This window comes from Brachypodium distachyon, chromosome 2, assembly GCF_000005505.3.
Source record: "Brachypodium distachyon strain Bd21 chromosome 2, Brachypodium_distachyon_v3.0, whole genome shotgun sequence".
Taxonomy (NCBI): Eukaryota; Viridiplantae; Streptophyta; class Magnoliopsida; order Poales; family Poaceae; genus Brachypodium; species Brachypodium distachyon.
In genome coordinates this window covers 48743198-48768356 of record NC_016132.3, presented here as the reverse complement: position 1 = coordinate 48768356, position 25159 = coordinate 48743198, and the positions used below count along the sequence as shown (strand labels likewise).

General features: G+C 46.9%; 4 protein-coding genes across 6 annotated transcripts; 2 read left to right on the top strand and 2 right to left on the bottom strand.

Moving 5' to 3' along the window:
• The first annotated feature begins 649 nt into the window (after window positions 1-649).
• On the top strand, window positions 650-7793 carry LOC100835410 (HVA22-like protein f). 2 transcript variants are annotated; one of them, XR_002963446.1, is made up of 8 exons: window positions 650-825; window positions 911-1235; window positions 2837-6406; window positions 6486-6644; window positions 6768-6794; window positions 6898-7020; window positions 7135-7381; window positions 7487-7793. XR_002963446.1 is itself a non-coding variant. In XM_003569673.4 (5 exons), exons 1-5 carry the CDS (start codon window positions 6598-6600, stop codon window positions 7511-7513), a joined length of 471 nt encoding a protein of 156 aa, XP_003569721.1. In that variant the 5' UTR covers window positions 6491-6597; the 3' UTR covers window positions 7514-7793. The 2 variants fall into 2 exon arrangements, 1 of the variants encoding a protein (XP_003569721.1); XM_003569673.4 differs by lacking the exons at window positions 650-825; window positions 911-1235; window positions 2837-6406 and having other exon boundaries at window positions 6491-6644.
• Window positions 7794-7868: 75 nt separating this feature from the next.
• On the bottom strand, window positions 7869-10274 carry LOC100835104 (GDSL esterase/lipase At5g45670). The gene is made up of 4 exons (XM_003569672.4): window positions 9921-10274; window positions 9205-9329; window positions 8615-9113; window positions 7869-8533 (listed from the first exon to the last, which is right to left on the bottom strand). The coding sequence occupies exons 1-4, from the start codon at window positions 10156-10158 to the stop codon at window positions 8310-8312; spliced, it is 1086 nt and encodes a 361-aa protein (XP_003569720.1). The 5' UTR covers window positions 10159-10274; the 3' UTR covers window positions 7869-8309.
• A 5758-nt stretch (window positions 10275-16032) lies between these two features.
• Window positions 16033-17669, bottom strand: LOC100834799. The gene is made up of 3 exons (XM_003569671.4): window positions 17114-17669; window positions 16867-17032; window positions 16033-16472 (listed from the first exon to the last, which is right to left on the bottom strand). Exons 1-2 carry the CDS (start codon window positions 17609-17611, stop codon window positions 16868-16870), a joined length of 663 nt encoding a protein of 220 aa, XP_003569719.2. The 5' UTR covers window positions 17612-17669; the 3' UTR covers window positions 16033-16472; window position 16867.
• A 1797-nt stretch (window positions 17670-19466) lies between these two features.
• Window positions 19467-24494, top strand: LOC100834498 (subtilisin-like protease SBT5.6). 2 transcript variants are annotated; one of them, XM_003569670.4, is made up of 10 exons: window positions 19467-19817; window positions 20164-20258; window positions 20444-20541; window positions 20699-20863; window positions 21073-21184; window positions 21925-22489; window positions 22611-22711; window positions 22823-23180; window positions 23311-23524; window positions 23670-24494. In XM_003569670.4, the coding sequence occupies exons 1-10, from the start codon at window positions 19698-19700 to the stop codon at window positions 24200-24202; spliced, it is 2361 nt and encodes a 786-aa protein (XP_003569718.2). In that variant the 5' UTR covers window positions 19467-19697; the 3' UTR covers window positions 24203-24494. The 2 variants fall into 2 exon arrangements, with proteins under 2 accessions (XP_003569718.2, XP_010232258.1); XM_010233956.3 differs by lacking the exon at window positions 20444-20541 and having other exon boundaries at window positions 19468-19817.
• The last annotated feature ends 665 nt before the right edge of the window (window positions 24495-25159 follow it).

The following is a 25159-nucleotide window of genomic DNA, read 5'->3' as shown; positions in this document are numbered from 1 at the left end:
ACCGTCGAGAATGCTGTCAAAGAGTCTAATCTACCAGATTTGGGTTTTGGAAGAAAGCTTGCCAAAAAAAACCCTGGGGCATAGCAAAACTTGGAACTCAAAATTTCCGATTCATACTTGTAAACACTCTATCCAATCCATAAAAAATGTCTTAAATTTAGTACAATAGTTATACTAGTCATGTGAGTTGATGACATTGTTCTCTAGTCGTGTCTTATTATTTCAGCTTTTTGCATACGCATATTCTGTGTTTTGATATGTGATTGACTTATTTCTTGTGTTTTGCTCACACTATTCGAGAACAAAGGAAACTCACAAGGAGTAGGAGCGGTATTTTGAAAATCAGGCGGGAAGATCACTGCTACTGAGAGTTTCAAGCAGGCGAGGGGAATCTTGCATGGGCTCAGAGTTTCAGACGTTGAAGCAAGACCGACGCTTTCTCTTCCTTGTTGGTCCCCCTCGGCCCACCAGCGCGGCACCGCAGCGGCGCAGAGGACACAGCACACGGTACATGGAAGAACACGCGCGCCTCCCCACGCGAGCGGGAAGTTAATGAAAAGCTGCCTAATGACTGGTGAGGTCCCAGCGTCAAATCCGCCGCGCACTGGGCCCCACCTCGTCACCCCTTCCCACACTCCCTACGACTTTTCGTAAATTTGGTCCGCCTTTTCTCCCCTGCTCCAACAGTCTCTTCTCGGAGAGTCGCAGTAGCTTCGCAGTCCCCACCGGGGCAACGGTAAACCCTCGCCGGCGAAGCGCGCGCGCCGGAAGCCCAATGGCAGGGGCCTTCGCCGCCGCTTCGGCCGCCGAGCCCTTCTCCATACGGTAAGTGTGCGCTGAATCCGCTAAGTTGTTTTATGAGTATATATACACGCGACTGACGCTGCACCTGGTCGATTAAATGCCGCAGGGGGTTCGCCGCCAGGATGCGGGCCGTGGATGCGGCCAAGAGCTGTCCATTCGGCGGCTGCGGGAACGGGGAGTCGGTGCTGCCGCCGCAGCAGCTCCCGCCAATGGACCCGCCGCCGCGGTCACGGTGGTGGGCGCACGAGCTTTCGGCGGCGAGGGCGCGGTCGGGGTTCGCTGCTGGGGGCGAAGAGGCTGCCATGGGCAGCGGTGAGGGGGATAGTTTGCGGAAGGCGATGAAGAGGAAGGGATCTCGCGGGAGCGGCGGTGCCGAGAGGGCCAAGAAGCGGCAGAAGGCACTCCAATTTAGCCTCTTTTTGAAGCACAAGGTATGATTGCCTTCGCTTTGCTCGTACTTCCTCGAGTATTCAGTAGTAGGAGTACCCTTTTTCTGGGTCTATATGCTGCTGTCCTGTTATTGTGTTACATAAACACAAATGGTAGGTTTAGGAGCCGAGGGCCCCAATCACATTAATCATGTATGGCATTTGCTTGTTCAAATGTAAAAGTATACTAGCAAAAGAACCCTAGCGATGCTACGGAACAACGGAAAGTGTATCAAGCACGAGCCGGTGGAGGTGAAGTCTGGACATTGATTTTTCGATTGGATTGATTTCCATACTGAGATTGATACCGAGATTTTTTGTTTGGGTTCGGATTGATTTCCATACTGAGATGGATACGAAGAATTTTGGATTTCATGCTAAGGAGATTGATTTATTTTAGAACTGTTCGTATTATGTTGTGACAAATTTGGACCGTACGATAACTTTCGGTAAATCTAAACCGTAGAATTTCTGCTACTGAAATCGTGAATAAGGCGGGAGGGAAAGAAAATAAGGGGCAGTGGCATATTAATTGTAATTTTAACGAAGTTGACCGACCAACACCGACCAACGGCTCCCACCCATCACCACCGATTCCAATTTAATATCTTGTAATAGATGTGCTTGTGCCAGGAGACACGAGCAGTGGCAGCAATGCGCTGAACAATGTGCCACATCAGATGGCGCCCTGGAAAAAAACTTTTTTTCCTTCTTTGAGAAAACGCAAAGGCTTTCTTTCTTGATGCATTGGTAACAAGAGAGTTATGTACAGACCCGAGAAGGGCCACACCCCGGTTTACAACTCGACAGTCGACACGCCTAAGTTCTACGATCTCTCGGGACCAGCGCCCCAAGATTAGCTGCTCCCGCCAATGCCCCCTCCCAGGCTTTGGCTCTTATGTGCCAAACAGGGTGGTGATGAAGGGGGTCACATTGTCGAAGATAGTGGTTTTGTTGATTTGAGAGTGGCTTTGTCACCTGTGTTTTCCTTTTTTTTGGAAAGGAGGGAACCCCGACCTCTGCATCAGTTGATGCAGCCTTTGTATCTTGTGTGATTAGCATCCGGTGGCATTGTGGCAACTAAAAAAACCCATGAACATAAAAAAAGGGAGTAATCAATGTCCCTAGGACAATAAATTGTCAATTGTCAAATATCTCCCATTCTTCTCTGTCACCCTCCAGCTCTCAAGAAGTTATTTTATGTGCTGTTGCTGACTTGTGTTGTTGGCTTGCTTTTGTAAGTTCAGGGTGTTGAGTATCCGGTATTATAGTTCAGGGTTTAGGCATTTTAGTTGCGGGCCTATTGATGAGATCACATGATCATGATTTCAGGGACTCTTTAAGTTACATGTTCAGGATCTAGGTTAGCTATCCACATTTACATTTCCATAGTTTTAGACATGTCCATCACTCTTTCCTTCAAAGTGTGTAGCAAAGAAATGTTGAAGATGCATATCATAGGGGTATTACTTGATCATATCATACTGAAAAAGCTAACTAAGTAATAACTAATCACCTGATTCTGTATTGTTTGTATTTCCTCCATGTACTGAGCTTACCTTGTTATGCTGAGCTAATAGTATGCTAAATGTGTTCTTTAACAGGAGAGAACATCTAAACCCCAATCAGCATCTTGCTCCCTCCAAAACGTATTCTATAAGGGATTGAGAAAACACACAAGTTGTACAACTCGTAGACTGAGAGAACTTGCTGTGAGGAAAAAATTGCAAGAGCGACAGGATCATACACTGACCTGTGGAAACAGCTTGAAGAAACAGTGCGTGAGAGGGATGGACCACAAACTAAGGATAAAAGTCAGTAGGCCAATTAATTATCCTCCAAATTCTGGCTGCGAAGTGGTGAAGCATGTTGCATACCCTCCCAAGGATGATATTTTCGGAGATCTACCTCTTTTAGAAAGCTCCAAAATTATGTTTCATACTGGAGTTGATATACTTCCTACTGTTATAGAAGATCCTTTTGCAGTAAATCAAAGTGTACCAGATGCCATATTGGGAACTGAACCTTTGAAACTAATGCCTGCTTCTGAAATTTCAAAGCAAACACCACTCCCCTTTGAAGACTTCGTAAAGAAGGAAGGAACTCCTGAAAAAGAGACAACATGCATTTCTCCCAATGATGTAGGAAAGGGTCATTCTTCCAATGCTGAGTTTGATGGTCTGCTAAATCATGGAAGTGACACCATTGGGAAAACATATCTTGGTGAAATGCAGATGAAATCTACTAATGTTTCTGCTTTAAGTTCATATTCTAATGAGGGAGCAAAATCTTGTTCTAACAACAACTCTCCACGGAGTTGTTTCTACACAAACACAAATTGCTTCCAGAGAATAAAGAAAACCGGCACCAGTTCAGCGGCAGTGAGAACCAGAATTGAAGAAACTAAAAACGATAGAGATGCAGCAGTCATTGTCAAGACAAGCAATTGTATCTCTGGTCGACAGGTTCCCAATGAGTACCATCTTTCATCTGAAGGCAGTGTGTTATCTTCGGCAATATCACAGGGAGCAAAATCTTGTTCTAGCAACCCTCCACAGAGTTGTTTCTACATGGGCACAAATTGCGTTCGGACAATAAAAAAAACTGGTACCAGTTCAGCAGCAGTGAGAACCAGAATTGAAGCAACTAAAAACAACAGAGATGCAGCAGTCATTGCCAAGAAGAGGAATTATATCTCTGGTCGACAGGTTCCCACCGAGTACCATCTTTCATCTGAAGGCAGTTTGGTATCTTCGGCAATATCACAGGGGACTGTCAATGCAGGAACAAACACAGATGGCTTATCTTCCTGCAGGAGTGTACCTGCCCAGGAATATGTTTCTACATCTAGTCCATTTTATAAATTTGCGAGCAATGCATGTGATGAAAGTAGAAAATCTGTGGATACATGCGCATCATCATCAGTGAAGGACCAAGGTAGCTTGTACCCAAAACATCAGCCAGCTTACCCTTCTGCAAGTATTGGCTTGGCTTTTATGAAGCTACCTGGCCTTGAGAGAATGGAGATATCAAGCCACGATCCGAGGACAGGCGAAAATAAATTTATGAATGGGCTATCATTGAACACAAGAAGGTGCCAAGAACAGCAGATGGCAAGTGGCATGACCAACATTATACAAGGTCAGAATATGATTGGTTTCAGCGATTCTCAAGCCGGGAAAAAGGTCCCTGATTGTTTTGTGAGACAAGATAACTTTCATTCCCACCAACCCACAATGCGCTTGATGGGCAAGACAGTCTCAGTTTGTGAACGTGTCAAGGAGCATAAGTTATCAACTACAGGGAAAGTGTGGATTGACAGTAGCATTACTGAAGAAGACCGCCCCTCGCCAGTTTCATGCCAGTTGCCACAAAAGAGATTGTGTCCTTATCCAGTTTCTGTGATACCAAGAGCTTGCGTTAATGAATCTTCATATATTTTTTCAAGCATTTCAAACAGTACTTTAGCAGAGGCAAGGCCTATTGCCAGTGATGCTCAAAATCAGAGGCTGCAACTGATTAACAGTGTTTCTTCAACAGTAAAAGATCACATTTCGAATCCTATCAGTCACTTTGTTTGTCAAGCTCAGATAAACAAGGAATCTGTCATAGATGTCAACTCCAGGACCAGACATTTAGAGCTATATCAACCACAAAAGTTGATGAACGTTCCTCAAAATCAATACCCTCACTTAAACACTCCTGCATCAAGCATGTACATGGAAGACCACACTTCTTTGGGTTCAGCAGTAAATCATTCTTCTCCTTCATTTCCACAACGGGTGCTTAATACGAGCATGCAGGGGAAGTATCAGAAATGCACCTCATTGGGTTATGAGGACACCAGTTCTGTTCCTACTCACAAGCACTGCCAAGTACCTGGAGCAAATTTATTGTCCACTTCAATCGTATCCTTTCGTGAGTATGGTACAAATAGTGCTGAGCTCAGAAACTCTTATCAGGCAGGGCGTCCTTCCGTCACAACTAGTTCGTCAAGTAAGTCTATTCCAACAATCAGCCCAACGTGTACTGGCAGTCTTTTTAATATAGATGGCAGAAAGGGCGTTTCCTTCATCAATCAAAGTAACAAGAGACCAGCTTGTGCAGATAACGTTTTGTACCAACCTGCAAAGAGACAGCTTGTTGCAGACAAACTGGAGTTAACAACTCCAATGGTCCCAAACATACAGAACTATTCACTTGGCTGGTCACTAAATGATGCAGTTGGTCCTCGGATACTTGATTTTAGTAACAAATAAGCAGGACCCGACACACAAATATCATTTTTTTTTAAATGGTTTAGCCGACAGTCTTGTCCAGTTCCAGTTACTGAAACAAGGTTGAGGACTGTAAGCGTGATTGCAGGAGCTAAAACCTCATTGAAGCCAACAGGTCAATACCTGAATGATCATTCTAAGATGTTATACTGCATTGTTTTTTGCTGTTGATATGGTATTCGGTTTGCACTATAAATGGAATGAATTAAAAGAATGATGTAACGTCCTTCTTCCAGTTATAGTTCTGGAGTTTTTTGGTCATTGGATAGTCAGCAAAGGGGATGTTGTGGTGGTAGCTTTTCTGCAATTCTAAACATGTTAGTTTAGCAATTAGTGGATTACTGCTATTCATGTAAACTTCTCGGCGAATGTGCAAGAATATTGATTTTGGAATTCATGTCATGACATATCTAATACAAGCCCGAGTACTAAGAATTGTAATTCGAGCTCATTCTATTTCTAACTGTATGTGTTCTGATCCCTTGACGCATATCAGTTCAATTATGTAATCTGCATATACCCTTTGGAGTTTTGGTCCAGAAAGTAAAGACATCACGCTGCTGAGAGTAGTATTTTTGTTCAGCCTTTGCAACCTTCGCCTAACTATATCCCCTTTCAATCGAAACAGCATCAGCTGTAGCGAAAGCGTGCTCCTTTTGTAGATTCAGTCATCAGCAGATCAGCTAGTCGAGACAATGACAAGTACATGGAAAGTACGGTTTCTTTCAGAAATCAGGACCACTCTGAACTAGGAGTAAAACACAAGCTTCCGATGCCTCATCTAAGTTAGCCCTCTTGTTGTGCAATCTTGGAAAAGATTCCCGACGAGGCGACGATACATGCAGTTGCTTCAGACCTTTCCAACTTCATGTTGTTCTTTCTTTCCTTGGACCAAGAGTAAGGGAGACTTTGCATCGTATCTGCAAGGATGCCTTTCTTCTCCTCTTTTAACCCCAATTTTAAACGCCCCCAACAGAAGTATAAAGCCATCAGGTGTATCTCTTGTCATCTACACCATCGCATACCGATCAAGAAGAAGATCAAGAAACCACGGCGAAAGCTTTTATCAGCAGTTGCAGCATAATATCATGGGTGTTCTCGGTGCCCTTGCCCGGCATTTAGATTCCCTTGTTGGGTAAGCACATGTTCTGTCGAATATTTCTGTAAGCAACTCCTGCTGTTGGTCTTCTCGTCCATACGAACTTTAGTCATTTCGTTCTGAAAAATTCGTGATTATTCCTTTTTTTGGCACTACCAGGCCAGGAATCATGCTGCTTTACCCTCTGTAAGTAACACATCACTTCTTCAGAAACAATCGTCGGTACGAAAAATAATATAACCAGCATTTTGTTCTGAATTTTTCTAATAAGATCTTCTTGAGCGTTTAGATACGCGTCGATGCGTGCGATAGAAAGCCCTTCTTCGCTGGATGATCAGCAATGGCTCACCTACTGGGTCTTGTACTCCCTGATCACCCTCTTTGAGCTGTCATGCTGGAAGGCCCTCCAATGGTAAGAATCCGTCACTCTCTCCTGCAGGGGCCAACACAATTTGCTGTGGTGCTGTCACACAGACAACAACTGAATTTCTCACAAGTTTCCTCTGCCTGCCTGCCTATGTCTCAGGCTTCCTCTGTGGCCATACGTTAAGCTACTCTTCTGCTGCTGGCTGGTGCTGCCCATCTTCAACGGCGCGGCCTACATCTACGAGACTCACGTCCGACGCTACTTCAAGATCGGGCAGTACGTGAGCCCCGGCTACAGTGAGAGGCAGAGGAAGGTGCTGCAGATGATGAGCCTTGACGCACGCAAGTCCGTCGAGCGCTTCATCGAGACGCACGGGCCTGGCGCCCTGGAGAAGATCATCCAAGCTGTGAGTACTAGTTTTACTTGGTTTATTTACATGTGTTTTGTTTCTGAATTCTGATCCTTTTGTTTCTTTCTTTTCGTTCCTCATGCGAAGGTTTTACTTGTGCAGGCTGAACAGGAAGCGAAGAGAGCCTAGTTTTTACTTGTGGTGAAGTGGAAGGCAATTAACTTGGAGAAACAAGTGGGAATGGCTGATGTGTGACTCCTGTAACTAATATGCTTCACCAGAGTTGTAATCCAATCCTTGTGCCGTGTGCGTGTGTTTGATCTGTTCGTTGGGCTTGACAAGATTCCTTGCTGTATAAAAGATGTTGCCACAAGCCCACAAGCAAGGTTGAGGAATACAATGTGAGACGATCCTATTCTGACATGTGAAACTAGTCTGTGAATGAAAAATAAACAGAGATCTCCGAACACGTCCCTTTCTTGGATTCTCCAGTTTTTTTCTCGAGAAAATGTCTGTTTACTTTCACCGACTCAGTCACTCCATATGATGAAAATTAATTACTCCTCCGTCCAACAATAAGGGACATATTATAGTTCGGTTGACTAAGCCTTTGACCACAAATTACTTCATGAATATATGACTAATGTGATCAAAATCATAACCGTAAGCAAATATTTTTGAATAGGAATATAATGGATATGAATCGATGTCATATAATTATATATTAATAGAGTAATTTGTGGTCAAAGCATTGGTCAAAGAAAATTTAATACGCCTCTTATTGTTGGACGGAGGTAGTATTATCCACCGTTACAAGCAAAAAGGATGGCAGACTAATATAGGCTGGTATAAAGAAGAGAATTAATGCGCGACTAATATATGAAGTCCATTTCCATATGTACACCCTCGGCGAACGGAAATGGGAGTTATACATCTCTGTACCGGACTGAATTGGTTCACTCCAATCCAATGAGAGGTGATGAGATCAGAGGGACGCGAGCGTGCTGATGTCCACCGGGTAGGCGTCGTTGGGCGACTGTGCGCGGTAGGATCTCCGGCCGACGATGATGTTGGCCGCCTCCGACGGGTGGAAGGCGTCCCAGAAGATGTGCTCGTCCCTGTTGGCGCACGGCGCCTGGTACGGCAGGCACGTCACCTGCCCGTTGTTCCTCCCCACCCCGCAGCACCCGGCGTTCGACACCGAGAAACCTGAAAAAACAGAAAAATCAAGGAGTTATGGCACCGATTTTCATTTGACGAATAGCGAATACGTCGAGGCATATACAGCACCGTAGGCGGGTGCGTTGGCGAGGATGTCGTTGAAGATGTTGTAGGCGTTGATGTAGGTGAAGTGTGCGCCGGGGAGGGTGTTCATGTCGTCGACGAGGCCGACGAGGCGGTCGTTGAAGATCCGGATGGCGCCGTCGATCTGGGCGACGCAGGTGGCGCCGTCGGAGCTGTAGCGGGCCAGCTCGTTGGGGGCGCAGCCCACCTGGCCCACCCCGATCAGGGCCACCTTGCGGGCGCCGTAGTTGTAGAGCGCCTGCAGGTACCTGCGGTAGTCGGCGATGAGCGCGTCGGCGAACTGCGCCGGGGTGTAGCGGCTGCCCGTGTTGTAGAAGGCCGGCATGAAGTAGTTGTTGAGGTAGTCGTTGCTGCCCATGCCCACGCTGAAGATGCACCGGCTCAGACGCTCCGACGCCGTGTCCTGGTCGCCCAGCACGTTCACCAGCGTCTGCACCGCCGTCTGGTAGTTCTGCACCTGCCCCGCGAACGGGATCCGACCGCCCTGCATACACGCCGGCGCAAGTAAAATATTGGTTTGTTGTCACATGATAGTATTTCCGTATTTCGTGCTCTGTAAATATGTTTGTACGTACGAGCTGCTGGCCGGTCTCTGCACGGATTCCGGCGGCGGCGGAGGCGAAGTTGGCGCCGTTGAGGAGCTGCTCCCCGCCCGTCCCGGCGAAGGGCGGGATGAAATTGTCGAAGCCCAGAAGTTGAGCTGCACATTTTTGGTGAAGTATTAACCACAAATGGTTAATTAGTAGCCGTACCAATCTGTACATGCAGCAGTGTACCACAGGCCGGAGTACTATGTACAGTTGGGCGGACTGTTTAGCTGTCCTGTCCTTTGTACTTTTTTACTACTTGTGACGATGGATCGATCGATGGATGTAGCTAGGCACAGTGGGTTCGTGAATCTATCTATGTCCACCCAGGCAAATTTAATTCTTCGTAACCATCACCGAACACGTACTGCATATGTAATGGCGCACGCGGAGGCCGGGTGTCTCGCCAAAAAAAGGCCACACCCACAGATCCTCTCTTTTAATTACTCCCTACCATGAAGAAAAAATTCTTTCTAATTCCGATAGCTAGGAACGGCGCCGGGCGCGGCCAGCTTATCTCTATCACGGTATCTCACCTGACCCAGATACGCATGCATGCACGCATCACCCATGACCACCATAAACATCATCGTGTCGAGTGTAGTAAGTAAACGAAAACGACAACAAGCTGCTCGATCTTCAGCTAGCTATCCTATCCTACCTAGCTAGCTTGCTGCTGATCGACGACAATCATGCATGCTTACCGATGACATCGACGGTGGTGAGGCCGTTGGTGAACCTCCCGGAGGGCCCGCCGGCGAAGTCGATGCCGTAGGGCGGGTAGTTGGCGCGCGCCAGCGACACGATGTAGTTGTTGTTGCCGTTGTCCACCAGCGAGTCGCCGAAGATGAAGTAGCACGGCACCTGCGGCTCGCACCTCGCCGACGAGCTCAACGCCGCCGCCGCCACCAAGCACACCAGTACCAAACGCCTCAGCTCCATTGCACGCGGGTACGCTAGTACAGGGGAGGAGAGATCTACGTATCGATCGAGGAAGCGGGGAGAAGTGGATATGGACGAATGGGCTGCGAGCCTGAAGAGCACGAGTCACACAGACAGGAGCATATATAGGCGCCGCACGGGCAGGCAGGGCCATGTAGGCCAGGCGCGGCGGCTAGCAGTAGCAGCTCGATGGACGCTCAACGTGGCCGAGTACAGTGGCTGGCGTGAGTGGCACTGGCCGGCTCTACCTGATCTAGTTTGGTCAGTAACTCGAGTTAGGGAGGGGCCGCCTAGGCCTAGCCTAGCCTAGCTAGCTTTCAGAGCCGTGCATTGATCCATCATCCATCGCCGCATTGAATCGCAGCAACGTGGCCGTGTCTTCTGCTGAACCATACGCAGTATATATGTTCACGATGAGTATGATGTGGTCAAGTATCGAGTTGGAGTAATTACGTAAGCTTCCTCCAGTGAAGTTTAATCCGGGCCTGCAGGCTGCACCTGCTTACATGGAATTTTGTACTGAAGCTCTAGTTCATTTAATTCTCCCGGCCGCGACCAAGGCATTCAGTGAAAGTACATTTTGTTATCACTGCGCACTGGCAAGTGTCTACAGATGCACTTGCTCGCATGGATGCACGGGCGGTTTTATGTAAACCGTGTGCTATAGAGGTACTGTGGAGGTGATGGGCTGATCGTTAGTAGATTTGGTGTGGGTCTGCATGATTCGGTCATCGTGCTACGAGTACGTGAACAGTTTTCTACCGTGTTCTAGTACCTTTTCTTTTTCCAGGATGGGATAAACCGTGAAGAGACTTTTAGGATAGGATAGCATAAGTCTGGTGTGTTAACGGACAACCGCTTTGGGTTTTTAATTAGCATCATTAGTTTCTGTCATTTATATTTGTTGGGTTTGTTCTCTTTTCCTATCATTCTCTTTCCACTAAAGTAGAAGAGACCAAACTCATTCTGCTAACGCATGATAACCTTGTTCTCAGAAAGATCCTAAGACTCGATCGCAACCGTGCATACACGGACTCGCAAAGATTGATGGAATCTTCACTAAACTAGCTACGCACCTCGTTGTCAACGGAAACGCCATCCAAGTTAACAAAATCTCCAATTCTAAGAGCAAATAATGACTACTGCTAACTGTGCATAGATGTAAAATCAATAGGCATGGAGACGACACTAGTCCGTGAGACGAGACATAAAACCGCGGCATGGAGTCCGTACAGAGAGGCACCTCCATTAATGCCGGTAGCGGGGAGGCAACGCGAGCGGTGAGCGCCTTCAAGAGCCATCGCCGACAGTACATGAGTACAGGCCCTCCTCCAGATCATGCCTGCCTGCAGCTCCCTTCTCTCTGCGCGCTTTGCGGCAACGCGAAGCACACGCACCCGGACACCGGGCTGGCCGGCATTCCGCGCCGCTAGCTCGAATCCAATCAGAACAAGCAAACGCGCTATCAATCTAGCAGCAAACCTACCACGGCGGCGCTTTATCACTACACTCGCGGCTGCAGGTATTACCCGGAGTATGATGGATGCGGAGGGGCTCTGTTCTGTTCCTCCTCTGCTGCTTCGTTTCCATGCGGGAGCGAACATGCACACACAGGAGAGACACTTCTTTGTTACTACTCCAGTACACACGTGGCGTCACTGTGTCAGTGATTAAAATGGTTGGTCATAGGTATGGGTGACGGCAAGGATTCGGTTGTTTGACCAAAACTTAACCTGGCAGGTTTAATTGTAAGGTCATCTTTGGTCAAGCTCTGACAAGGGCTGCTACAGCCTGCAGCGAGATAATCTACAGCCTGGCAGGAGTAGAAGTTTGGGGTCTTCATCAGAGCCCCGGACCTAGCCATAGCCAGCCGTACGTGTGATGCCCTTAAAAAGAAAGCAAAGGCGTAGTATTGATTTTCCAGCAACAAACACACGCCGAAGTATGCGATCTGGCTATCATTTGGTTTGCTCCTTCTGCTGCAGAAAGGCACGCAAATCGCAGGAGACGACCTGGCGGCTCGGATCAGACACTTTTGGCTAGCTTTTACTAGCAATTCTGCCGGTGTTTTTTAGGAAAGTATATTGGTAGGTCCATGCTTCAAAATGATATACTCGCTCCATCCAATAAAAGATGTCTCAAGTTTGTCAAAATTTGAATGTATGTAGACGTGACTTAGTGTACAAATGCATTCAAATTTAATCAAAGTTGAGACATTCTTTGTTGGACGGAGGGAGTACTAAACAATTATTTTTTACTAATCTACTCCCTCCGATCCTAAATAGTTATCGAAATATTACATATATCTAAACGCTTTTTAAGAATAGATACATCCATATTTAGACAAATTTGAGTCGAGTAGGATCAGAAGGAGTATTAAACAAGCCTAGCAAGACAATGCATCGATCGAACAACTCAAAATCACCATGCCTATACCTACGAGCCCAATGAAAGAGATGACTTATATCGAGGCCGCATGACCTGACCACACCATCCCCAACCACATTTTAGGCCAATGTTCCAAAAAATGTGCTCAAAACTGATGGATAAGATGTTAACTTGAGAAAGTCCATAAAAAAATGGACATTTGTGTCACGTAAACAAACACATAAGTTAATTTTGGTTTTCCATGCGCTCTTTAATCCGCATGTCGTAGTATTGAAAAGAGAGATCTATAAAACTTTCTTTTGGATGTGCTGATAAAATCTAGCAATAAATACACAAGTTGGTGGGCACCTTGGCCTCAAATGTAGGTAAAGGTCTGATGATGTCGACAAGTCCTGTTTAGGGATGGTGACACAACAAGACAGTACTTCAAGGCGTTTTAAACACCGTATCAAACCGCACAAATGATTAAATGCATGAAGCGCATAACGTGGTTGGATGCTGTTTTGCCTTAATTTCTCCGTCTGAGATCCCAGCTTTGGAGACGTGACAACTTGACGCTGCAACTTACACGGACGCTACGAAAACGTCCTCTTTCTTGCTGATGATTTTCCTTGCTCCACCTGTGAGTTACCATGCGTATAGGGCTGCTTACCTGCTTATTAAATCCGGCGCAGTTTCAGACGTAAATGCGCTTGACATCCATGGTATGCGGCCAAACGCCACGCCGGACTCCCACACACATAGATAAACAATAGTCATGTGAGCTGATTTCTTTTTCTTGAGAGTGAGAGAGAGGGAAAAAAAATGTGAGCTGAGCAACCACTCACACTCCATGGGACCCAACTAACCACTAATTCCAGCAAGTGCTAATTCAATGCTGTTAAGACAGGGCATGACAAAATATTCTGGAGGAGGCCTTTGAGTTTGTAGTAGTACCAGTGTTCTAGTTGGATCTCTGTTGAATGTGTACGTGCGGTTTGTCCTTTAAACTGCTTCGCACTGATAATGAGTCAGTGACCTTCCCAGAAGGTCCAACAGGTCAGTGTGCATAGCACAAACCACAGTTACGACCCTGAGTTGCATATGCTTTAGGGGTGGTCGTTCGGTTTTAACCAAAAATTCGGTTCGGTTTTTCAGTAATTCGGTTAACGAGAAATGTCGACCGAAATATGGTCGGTTTTTGCTAACCGTAAATTTCGGTTCGGTTTGTACTGACAGGAAAATAGACAACATCAAATCATGAATTTTAGCCGAACTTCCAACACATATATGACCTGAAGTATCAAACAGAGAAACCTTGACATAATGAAAACTCTTGCATGCTTTAAGTTGCATCAAAGTTGAAAAACACTTCATAGAAAATATATCATAAAATAGATATAAGTGCATAACAACATAGTTTTTAGACTGTTTATCATTAATTCGGTTTATCCGGTTAACCGAGGTTTTATAACTGAATTAAATTCGGTTAATCACACTTAGCAACTGAAATTTGTAACGGTTAATTCGGTTTCAGTTAATTTGGATTCGGTTTTCGGTTTTGGTTAATTACGCCCACCCCTACTGGGTAGTAACCAAATCTGTTCAAAGCATTTTGTCAACGTTTTAACTAAAAGTTCTTGGTTCCTAAAGACAAGAGGATAGAACTTCATAACACTCTGATAAATGTGAACTAAAAATAAGATATTAATGGACAATCAATAATAACACTAATTGTAGACTAATCAGGACTTTGTGATAAGGATACCTTACCGTATAATGAAGGCTAACAAAGTTAGGAGTTGCTCCGAACACATTAACCGTTACGAGCACACATTTCAGTTTTATGGTGCTTTGCTAGCAAAGATTTGGAAAACGGACATGAGGTTGTTCTTTAAATAGACAATGCTCGATTCAGAATATGCATATTCTGCGGTCCAGTCATAGGTATATTCTGTCACCGTGTGTTCCAATTACTAGAAATGTGACAGTTATGGTGAAACGGAATAAAAGATTTGAATACAATCAAACAGGAAATGTATATTGCACTTGCATATATGCCACAGCTTTGAAACTGTTTTCAATAACCAAAGCTATTGGGAATAGATGGAACACAGGGAACTTGATTCCAGCTAGAGGCAAAAATAAATCCAAGGTCATTAATTCACCACGGCATGTCCTTACTAGGGAAGTGAAAGGAAATGATGATATACTACACTAGTAGTACTTATATTAGAAGTGCACAGAAAGCAACATTTATTGTTTTTGAGAGTTGTTGACAAATCTTAACTAACCACCACTAATCATCCTGGCTGTAACTCCAGTGTATACCAACAATAAAGGAGGCACAGGACAATAGCATAAATTAACAAAATGATCCTTTCTATCAACGAAGAAAAATGATTGGTGTTTCCAAAGCAAATGTGATCAAAGTTAACAACCCAGCTTGCAGATATCTTAGGAATATGACAATGTTACAGGATCATTTCTCTTTGCTAGAGTAGCTTTGCAATTCAAATATCTAGCTGCAATCATCAATCAAATGAAAGAAATGTTTCTCCTTCCCCAAAGTAAAAGTGTCTTCAAGTTCAATTGAAATAACACACAGCCAGTTACTATTTTTCACCTCCTGCCAATACTTTCTTCATCATAGTGTTATTGTTCAGCTTAAGAGCAGTGGATTCTGCATGAACTCATAGCTCTGATAGACATATTGTTATCAGGCGTTATTTATGAGCACTTTACTGGGCCTGTCAGATGGCGTCATTTCTCAGCACCTTTGTGCTTCGATTTATGAACATGATACTCGGATACATAATTGTTGTAAAGTGCAAACAATATTTTGATATGAAAGCCTCAGCTTTGCTTTAGCAAGGTCAAGGTCATACTAGAAGAGCTCACGTGAAATGATCAAAAGTTCTGAATTGTGAGTTTTCTCTGTGTAGACATGCATATGTGAAATAATGTAACACCACAAAAAGTTTTGCTAATACAGCACCTGTGTGTTAGTGCATTGCTGATTCAGCAAATCTGACATACAAAAAAGTGGAGTGCCAACAACGCAGCAGAGAGATTGAGAGGAGAAGAAATGAGAAGAAAAATAAGTGGAGAGTGGAATGAAGCAGCAGGGACACTGAGGATAAGCATGAGAAAGATGGAGGAGGAGGAGGTAGAAAGGAAAGGATCTGGAAGCCATGCAGCATTCACGTAATCAAAAATGCAGAGACTTGCCACACCAGCAAAACGTGGAGGTTTCAGGAATAGTAAGTGCTTTGGAGGTGAGGGGTGTTCAACCAAGAGCAGGAGAGCCCTCATGACTTATGCGGAGTGTTTTTCTTTTGTGGGGAGACTTATGAGGAGTTAAAATAACACCAGCCAAGAAAAGGCTATGTTTGTTTGGACTTTCGAAGGAAAAAAAGGGAAACTAAACCTAGTGTGCGCAGCAAGCAGTTACCTGTGACTTTGCAAGATGAAACAGTCTATAATTATAAAATTCTTGCCTATGAATAAGCGTAATCTCACAATTTATTGGAGTAGTAAATTCAATGTGCAACGAAGTTATTTTTTAACCGAAGAAGTTTACATGGTTCCCACACTGGTAAAGGCACTAGTAACAACAGCCTTGCAACCATCTAGATGTTATCTCTTGGTAAAAAACAGTACTCACTATCCAAAGTTAACTAAGCCAGATCAGCACCCAAGGAGCATGATACAATTGTACTCACAGTTGAAGATCCCATGTCATTAAACAGCAGGGTAAACTTTTCTGTTTTTGAACGCTAGTGAATATGATAAGATAGCTTAATCTACAGAGTGTTGTTGTATGCAGGATTACCAAACTTGATGGGCTTTAAATGTCCAGGTGAACTGTTGGATCTGAAGGATTCTTCATCGGCTGCTGACACAATGGAACATTGGGATATATGTAGTTTCTTGTTCAGGATTCCCTGCTTGGATATGGTGCTATGGTTAGTGATTACTCATACATGACAATTGACAAATCACATATGCACAGACCAAAGCCAGGATCAATTTTCTGCAATCACTATTGCTTTCATTAATTCAGTTCTTGCTTACCAAGAGTTATGATTCACTAACCACTAGAAGGCATGCATCAATGATGCATCTCATATTGTTCACACATCAACTCTCTCGAGTTTCAGTGCCAGGTAGTATAAATTTCCCAAAATTAAATGCATATTAGCAACAAGATGCTAATCTGATTACATGACATGTATAACTGTTGTAAGATAGGATGCTGGTCTAGGATTTCAGAAATCTAAACTGAAAACAAGTAAGCAAGAATGCAACAATCCAAAGGATTTACAAGCGTTAGCAGACCTCAGAGTTCGTTGTGGCGTGAAGAAGCCCTCGAAGCACCAAACAGATCTTTGGCGATGACAAGTAAACCCTCCAAGTCCCTCGCTCCCACCTTAAGGCAATCCTTCAGCAGCCCCCCTTCCTCCACCTCCCACTTAACGTCCAACACCACCTCTCTTAACGGCCCCTAAACCCCAGAATAAATATTTATCAACTGAGCATCGATGCTATATGGTTCTTTCTGTGAGCAAATCACCAAGTCGTGTACCTGCTCGGAGAAGCCAGAGAGGAGGCCACTGAGGAGCTGCGTGGCGGCGGCTCGGAGGTCACCGTAATTACGGCGCAGCCACTGGGCGGTATCGGCGGGTGACTGTAGGCGCGAGGCCTCCGCCGCAGCGGCGAGGAGGCGGGCGGCCGCGGTGGCGCAGGAGAGGCCGCACCCGGCGGCGGAGGAGAAGGCGTAGTGGCGGAGATAGTCCCAGCCGAGGGCCCACGCGCCGCGAGAGGAAAGAAGGGAGAGGTGTGAGGCGATTCGGCGAGCGCGCTCTGAGGCAGCGGCGTCTCCCCTGTCGGCGCGGGCGACGGCGACGCGGGTGAGGAGGGACTGGGAGAGGGAGAGGAGGGTGGCCACCTCGCGCAGTGGGACGCGGAGCGCGCAAGTGCGTAGTGGCGCCGGGAAGACGAGTAGGAGGACGATGGCGATGAGAGGGAGAGGGGGATGGGTACGAGGTGCTCGCCGGCGGCGAGAAGGTCCGGCTGTGGTCATCTAGATGGCGAAATGTGAGGAGGATTTGGGCTGGGTCGGACTAAAGCGGTGCCGAAGTGAGACAATAAACCAGAGACGTCGAGCGGATCGGGAGAACAGTGGTATTGGGCCTACAACTCTAAGCCTGTGATTTATTGGGCCGACTTTGCAGGGCAGGAACGACGGAAATCGTTCCACAAAAATAACCAGAAGGAATTCTAAAAAAAACAGCAGGTGAGTAGGATGCTCTTAAAAATTACTCCCTCCATTCCACAATTCTTGTCGAAACATTACATGTATCTAGATACATTTTAAAAATAAATATATCCATTTTTAGACAAATTGAAGACAAGAATTATGGAACGGATAAAGTAAGAACGAGAAACCAATAACAAACCTGGTTCGATCTGTTAGGTGTACTGTTTCTCATGCAGCTTGTCAGCTCCGTTTAGATGCTGAATGCAATCTATCATTTCAATTATGCTCTAAGAAAGGAGTGCTCCTCAGAGAGATGGAGTCAGGAGAATAGTTGAGAGGGGCACTTAAACGTTCTTAAGAGGTTATACCTTAAACTAGAGGAGACATCAATGGTGAAAATCTAAAATTTATATTGATATATCAAAATTGAGTGGGGCCCCCACTGTATATGTGCTGGATCCGCCCATGCTCCTCCTAGATCTGGGGACTGATACCCCCATTAGGCTAGCCGTATATCGGTATATGTGTTGAAGCAAAGTCTTCATCAGCTTGAACTTTTGGGTGAACTGATTCAGTACATGAAACTCTTCATGGTATCAAAACCAGAAAGTCCCGAGTTCAAGACCCGGATGGTCCCATTTTTTATTCACGTTTAGACATGTGAGAGCCACACGTGCATGAAACTCTTCAATATGCCCGCCCGTATATCTTTGTATATGTAAAATTAGTGAAATATCCGGTGAAAACCACCTCTACGGTGCAAACTGTGAAAACTCCAACGAAAAAAGTTCAAAAATTTCTCAAAAAAATCACATGTGTTAGAAAAGTGATGTTTTATATATGTGTAAAATTTCGAGTCCAAACTCAATTTCGTTTGGTAGCAGCGAAAAAAACAAATTGTGCATGAATAGTGGTCTTTCAGTGTTTGACACTATTCATTGTAAATTTCTCTTTTTAATTCCTTCCAAATGTTTTTGATTTTGAAATTGAAATTTTGCAGACTTGTAGAACATCACGGTCCCAACATATGATATTTTTTGTAGATTTTTTTTTAAACTTCTAAATATGGTTTTTATGAAGTTTGCACCAATGAGGATTTTCACCGGATACTTCGCCATGTAAATTAGTTAACCTTCATATTTTTGGGGTCAACCACTGCAGTCTACGCATACGCACGCGCGCCAGAAGGCGGCCTATATTCTAGCTTCCACGACGCACTATTCTTCATTTCATATAGCGTGCTTGATGCAGGACAAAAGAATGATAGCTATGTACATGTGGATATCCACATAAGAAAGTGCAGCAGGCCGGGCAGTTATGATCCGTCTCTCCAGCCGTTCGTTCTGATATTCTTCTATATCTTGGGCTACCGATGCACGTACTCCCGCAACATCGATCCAGTTCCCTTCGGAACAAGGCATTGAACGATGCCAATCGAACAAATTGTCCATGCGGACACACCCGGTTCGAACGTACTGACGTGTTCTTTTATTTTTTTAACAACTGATGGGTTCTTTTGGAACTAAGCAAACGTTTTTTCTCTGACATGATCGATGCGTTGGACACCTAGTGGATGATAAAGATTGCGGCGTCAGACTAGCATTTTTGTTGGGGCTGGAAATGCCAAGAGAGTGCCTGGTCTGCATATGCCATATGGTCCAATCGAATGCAAAATATCCACAGCTTCAAGTTGAAGACAAGGGGACGACTAGCTAGCTAGAGAAATAACAGGAAATTAGAAACGATAAGAAAATGAAAGATACCATCGTCTCAGAGGACCAGACAGCAGTCAGACTCCGCCGTGTCTCCCATATCCATCGATCACCTCGCCGGCAGAACCTGTGCCCTGTATATAAACAGCCTCCAAGCTGAGGAGCGGGCCCGGGTACGAACTGCGGCGCGCCTTCGGATGAAGAAGATGGGAGGGGTATCAGGGGCCAGGGAACAGCTCGCAGCCATGTCCGGCATTCTATTCTTCCTCTTCATCTTTTCCTTCTCCACTGTTTCTGCCTCCACCGAGCAAAACCAGGTCACATCTCGATCATCTGTACAATTTTTTGTTGTTAATGGTCAACTGATTTAGCGGAGTTGTAGTTTGGTTTAGTTCTTATGGTGATATTGACGTGCTGTAGTTTCGTTTTTACTTCCCTTGTGCTTTCTATGAACTGTGAGCATGCATGCTTGATGTAATCAATCCTACTTCTTCCGATCCATAAAAAGTGTCGTTTATTTCGTGCTAAGCTAGTACAAATTTGTATTAAGTGTGCAACATTTTCGATGGATCGGAGGGAGCCCTGACTTTTCTGACTGATCACTGATTTGCAAAAGAGATCGATCGATGCTAAACTTTCAAATATATGGACGCTGTGGAACAGATCTATATAGTGTATCTGGGCGAGCACATGGAAGCGAAGTCGAAGGAAGTGATCCAGGAGGATCACCATGCCCTCCTCCTCTCCGTCAAGGGCAGGTACGTACACATCATCCAATTATCAACATCAACATGAACCGTGCACTAATCATACACCCCGCCGTCGTCCAGTCCTCTGCATTTGCTGTGTGATGTTTACTGAGAGATGGATGCTAGGCTAGCTTCGTCGTGTACAAGTCGCAGCTAATCATTCACACGCTCTCACGTACTGTCTCGTTCACCAGCGAGGATAAGGCGCGGGCGTCGCTGCTGTACAGCTACAAGCACAGCCTGAATGGCTTCGCGGCTCTTCTCTCCGAGGAAGAAGCCACGGACCTATCAGGTAGTACATCATACATGTACATGTGCACGCACAATGACACTACAAACCAAACATGGGTCGACTGCATGCGTAAACATTTTGTATTTCACATTTTTCACCCAATACAGTTACCTATATAACCTGCACGTCTTTGTTGTGTTTGGCTCATTTTCTGCAGCCAGGACAGAGGTGGTGTCTACCTTTCCGAGCGAGGGGAGGCGGTCCCCGCACACCACGAGGTCTTGGGAGTTTCTGGGCTTCGAGGAAGGCCTTGACAGTAGCGAGTGGCTGCCGTCCGGCGCTAACGCCGGCGAGAATGTCATCGTAGGCATGCTCGACTCCGGTGAGATTGCTTATAGATCCTCTCACTAATAAACTATAGCGTCCATGCTTCTGGCCAATCGACTGATTGGATATCACCATCGCCATAATTCACGTGCCGATGTTTTGTCTGAGCATGCACGTGATCGACATTTCGTGTATGAGAAGGGGGGAATGAAGCTTGCTTTCAGGGTTAAGTCATGCCTAAAATTGCCAGTGTTTGATTGATAGGGATTTGGCCGGAGTCGAAGAGCTTTGGCGACGAAGGGCTCGGGCCAGTACCGGCTCGGTGGAAGGGGACTTGCCAGGGAGGAGATTCCTTCAGTCCCTCGTCCTGCAATAGGTCAGTCGCAGTTGCATATACAAAACCGTATATACTTCCGCGCATCACATCGTGAGCGCACTACTGGCCTAGCTTGCTTTCTCTGAGACGAGACTATATGGCATCTTACATGTCAGTTTATCTAACAATATCACCGTAAACTTCGTAACAGTATCAATCTTTACAAGCTAAACAAAGGGCAGACATGCACTGGCACTGCATCAGTGCATCGGCATCTATCATCGAGAGATGACCAGTCAGTGCCGACCAAAGCAGAGCCACCACAAACTATAGAATCTCCCGTGTGGGCGCCTGCACGCTGCAATCCGGCACCATACATTGTGCACTTCCAAACAAAACCAAGAGACTGTGGAGTGTGGACCAGCTTATTAGGAGCAAGACTCCAGCTTGGCACCTTCTCGAGCCACTGCACCGCACAACTTGGTTTTATAGTCTCAGACTGCATATGCGTACAAATACTACATCTGTCATGCAGTGGTGTTTTCTCCCTCTGAAGCAACTGCAGCATCAGATTAAACTGATTAAGTAATTTCGTGACACCATCCTCGCAGTAGGTGCAAAACGAGAGCCTTGTCAGATGTTGATCCTCCTTCGAGAGCTGCGAGCGCGGCCGAAATATCAACATCAGATTATTCAAACTTGTCTAATCAGATGGTGTCACGCATTTGCATTTTAATTTTCTTAATGATGCTTAATTAATCCGTTTATTTTTACTTATCCCGGTCATCGTGCTCATGCAGGAAGGTCATAGGCGCTCGGTACTACCTCAAGGCCTACGAGGCTCGCTACGGCCGGCTGAACGCCACGAACGGGTATCGCTCGCCGCGGGACCACGACGGCCACGGCACCCACACGGCGTCCACCGTGGCGGGCCGCACCGTGCCGGGCGTGGCGGCGCTCGGCGGGTTCGCGGCCGGCACGGCGTCCGGCGGGGCGCCGCGGGCCCGCCTGGCCATCTACAAGGTGTGCTGGCCCATCCCGGGGCCCAACCCGAACATCGAGAACACCTGCTTCGACGCCGACATGCTTGCGGCCATGGATGACGCGGTCGGCGACGGCGTCGACGTGATGAGCGTCTCCATCGGGTCCTCGGGCCAGCCGGTGCGGCTCGCGGACGACGGCATCGCCGTGGGCGCTCTGCACGCCGCCAGGCGCGGCGTGGTGGTCGTGTGCAGCGGTGGGAACTCCGGCCCTGCGCCGGCCACCGTGTCGAACCTCGCGCCGTGGTTTCTCACGGTCGGTGCCAGCAGCATCGACCGCTCTTTCGACTCGCCCATCAGGCTTGGCAATGGCAAGCTGGTCATGGTACGTAATTAAGCAGACCAAGTAGTTGCATACTAGCTAAAAATGGACTCATGTCATTTACGGAGTAGTTGTTTTCCTCGGTTTAACCTGGACTGACATGCAATTTACGTTCGTATACCAGGGTCAGACTGTAACGCCATATCAACTTCAGGGCAACAGGGCGTATCCGATGGTTTATGCAGCACACGCCGTTGTTCCTGGCACTCCTGCCAATGTTTCCGAGTAATCAATAACTAACAAACGAACTAGACTTAACTCGATCTCTTTAAAATCCGTACTGGAGTAACAAATTACTGAAGTCCAACACGTTTTGAATTTTGCAACCGGATGCAGCCAATGCCTGCCAAATTCACTTGCGGCAGAGAAGGTGCGAGGGAAAATCGTGGTGTGCTTGAGGGGGGCCGGCCTGAGGGTGGCCAAAGGCCTGGAGGTGAAGCGGGCGGGCGGCGCGGCAGTTGTCCTCGGCAACCCGCCGATGTACGGGAGCGAGGTCCCCGTCGACGCGCACGTGCTCCCGGGCACCGCAGTCTCCATGGCCAACGTCAACACCATCCTCAAATACATCAACTCCACCGCGAAACCAACTGCCTACCTAGACAGCTCGACGACAGTCCTGGACGTCAAGCCGTCGCCGGTGATGGCGCAGTTCTCGTCGCGTGGTCCCAACGTCCTCGAGCCCAGCATTCTCAAGGTACGGGCATAACAACATGCATTTGTACTCGCCTCTTTATAGATTTTTACGCATTCCAACCTTCAGAATGGGTTATCAATTGATTAGCATGTGCGCGTCTCCTTGACAACCTGTAACGTTTTGAGTGCAGCCTGACGTGACGGCGCCAGGCCTGAACATCCTGGCGGCGTGGAGCGAGGCGTCGTCGCCGACAAAGCTCGACGGGGACAATCGCGTGGTGAAGTACAACATCATGTCGGGGACATCCATGTCGTGCCCGCACGTCTCCGCCGCCGCCGTCCTCCTCAAGTCGGCGCACCCGGACTGGAGCCCCGCCGCGATTCGGTCAGCCATCATGACCACCGGTAAAATCTCCGAGCCTCCTCAACGTAATCGTGTTTCGGCGATGTTGCTTTGCACGGAGCCAATTTCCGGACAATTTTTTGCTGGCTCATCGTGCCGTGCCGTGCCGTGGCTGAAACCAACTTGTGCGTCTCGTTTTTTATACAGCTACAACGCACAACGCGGAAGGCAGCCCGATAATGAACGCGGACGGGACGGTGGCAGGGCCCATGGACTACGGCTCGGGCCACATTCGGCCCAAGCACGCGCTGGGCCCAGGCCTCGTGTACGACGCGTCGTACCAGGACTACCTCCTCTTCGCCTGCGCCAGCGGCGGCGCGCAGCTCGACCACTCGTTCCGGTGCCCGAAGAAGCCGCCGCGTCCGTACGAGCTCAACTACCCTTCCCTGGCCGTCCACGGCCTCAACGGATCAATCACCGTGCACCGGACGGTGACCAACGTCGGCCAGCACGAGGCGCACTACCGCGTCGCCGTGGTCGAGCCCAAGGGCGTCTCGGTGAAGGTCTCGCCGAAAAGACTCAGCTTTTCGAGCAAAGGGGAGAAGAAGGCCTTCGTGATAAAGATCGTAGCGAGAGGGAGAAGAAGCGCGCGAGTGAACCGGAAATATCTGGCAGGTTCGTACACGTGGAGCGATGGAATCCATGCCGTGAGGAGCCCTATTGTCGTTCTCGTCGCGTGATTGTTCTTGCTCCGAGGCGATTCGGAAGAAGAAGCACACGGCATGCGTTGCTTGAATCAAGTGGAAAGTAAAGCTCTTGGCCAAAAAAAAAGAATGTAGTGGAAAGTAAAGCTGTAATATCGCTGTTGTCTGCAAAGTTCATATCTTCAGATGACGCAACGCTCGTCACTTTACAGTTTACACCCTCGAACGTAGCACTGCTTGAAGGAATTTTTCCTCTCCTGATAAACAGCCACGAAATTGTCACCTACTGTTTTCCTAGAAAATAACAACCGCGAGACTGATTCGTGTGGGTCGAAGGCAATTTTATGCATGTGCGTTTCGCCAAAAGATCACAGATACGTGTCGCGTTTTGAAAGCCCGAGCGATCATCCGATGCTATTGGCTGCACACATCCACATCACATCCTTTATCCACGTACAGTGCCATAATCAGTCTTCAGCAGCGTCCGCGCGTGGCGTCCAGACCACCACTGGCGCTAATTGCCATTGTCCCGTTGTCCAAACTGCACGGCCGCTACAGGTGTATGACCGTCGACAGTAATTCAGGCCAACACGACACGTACGGTCTGTGTGCTGAATCGCTGCCACGGTTAGAAAGCCGTCGACATGGGACTGTGTCGCTAGAGTCCAGGATCGCAGGATATACCATGAGAAGCCCACGTATATGTACGGACGACGGAGCACTGGTACATTGTCATTTTCCACGCCAGTAATGCTGAAAATTCAGCAGATGATTTGGACATGTCCTTACCGACGTAAAGTTCACGAAAGCGATGGCACGCGTGACGCTCGTGTATGCATTTACTGAGAGAAGTTTGAAACCAAGTTTTTGTCTAGCTAATCCTACTACAGTAACATGATGTGTGGTCCTTCTCCTTCGGTGTGGTTTTCTGAAAGATCGAGCTACCAGTACTGGATGTAAACATTAACACACATCTACTGAGAGATTCTGCGC

Bases quoted from the DNA above. Each gene is read 5' to 3' on its own strand.
- LOC100834498 (XM_003569670.4), top strand. From the start codon at position 19,698: ATGAAGAAGATGGGAGGGGTATCAGGGGCCAGGGAACAGCTCGCAGCC. The intron at 22,490-22,610 runs GTACGTAATTAA...TTCGTATACCAG, and splicing joins GCAATGGCAAGCTGGTCATG to GGTCAGACTGTAACGCCATA. The intron at 23,181-23,310 runs GTACGGGCATAA...TTTTGAGTGCAG, and splicing joins TCGAGCCCAGCATTCTCAAG to CCTGACGTGACGGCGCCAGG.
- LOC100834799 (XM_003569671.4), bottom strand. From the start codon at position 17,611: ATGACCACAGCCGGACCTTCTCGCCGCCGGCGAGCACCTCGTACCCAT. The intron at 17,033-17,113 runs GTACACGACTTG...TCTGGGGTTTAG, and splicing joins TCTCTGGCTTCTCCGAGCAG to GGGCCGTTAAGAGAGGTGGT.
- LOC100835104 (XM_003569672.4), bottom strand. From the start codon at position 10,158: ATGGAGCTGAGGCGTTTGGTACTGGTGTGCTTGGTGGCGGCGGCGGCG. The intron at 9,330-9,920 runs GTAAGCATGCAT...AAAAATGTGCAG, and splicing joins CACCACCGTCGATGTCATCG to CTCAACTTCTGGGCTTCGAC. The intron at 8,534-8,614 runs GTGCTGTATATG...CTGTTTTTTCAG, and splicing joins CGCCAACGCACCCGCCTACG to GTTTCTCGGTGTCGAACGCC.
- LOC100835410 (XM_003569673.4), top strand. From the start codon at position 6,598: ATGGGTGTTCTCGGTGCCCTTGCCCGGCATTTAGATTCCCTTGTTGG. The intron at 6,645-6,767 runs GTAAGCACATGT...TGGCACTACCAG, and splicing joins CATTTAGATTCCCTTGTTGG to GCCAGGAATCATGCTGCTTT. The intron at 7,382-7,486 runs GTGAGTACTAGT...TTACTTGTGCAG, and splicing joins TGGAGAAGATCATCCAAGCT to GCTGAACAGGAAGCGAAGAG.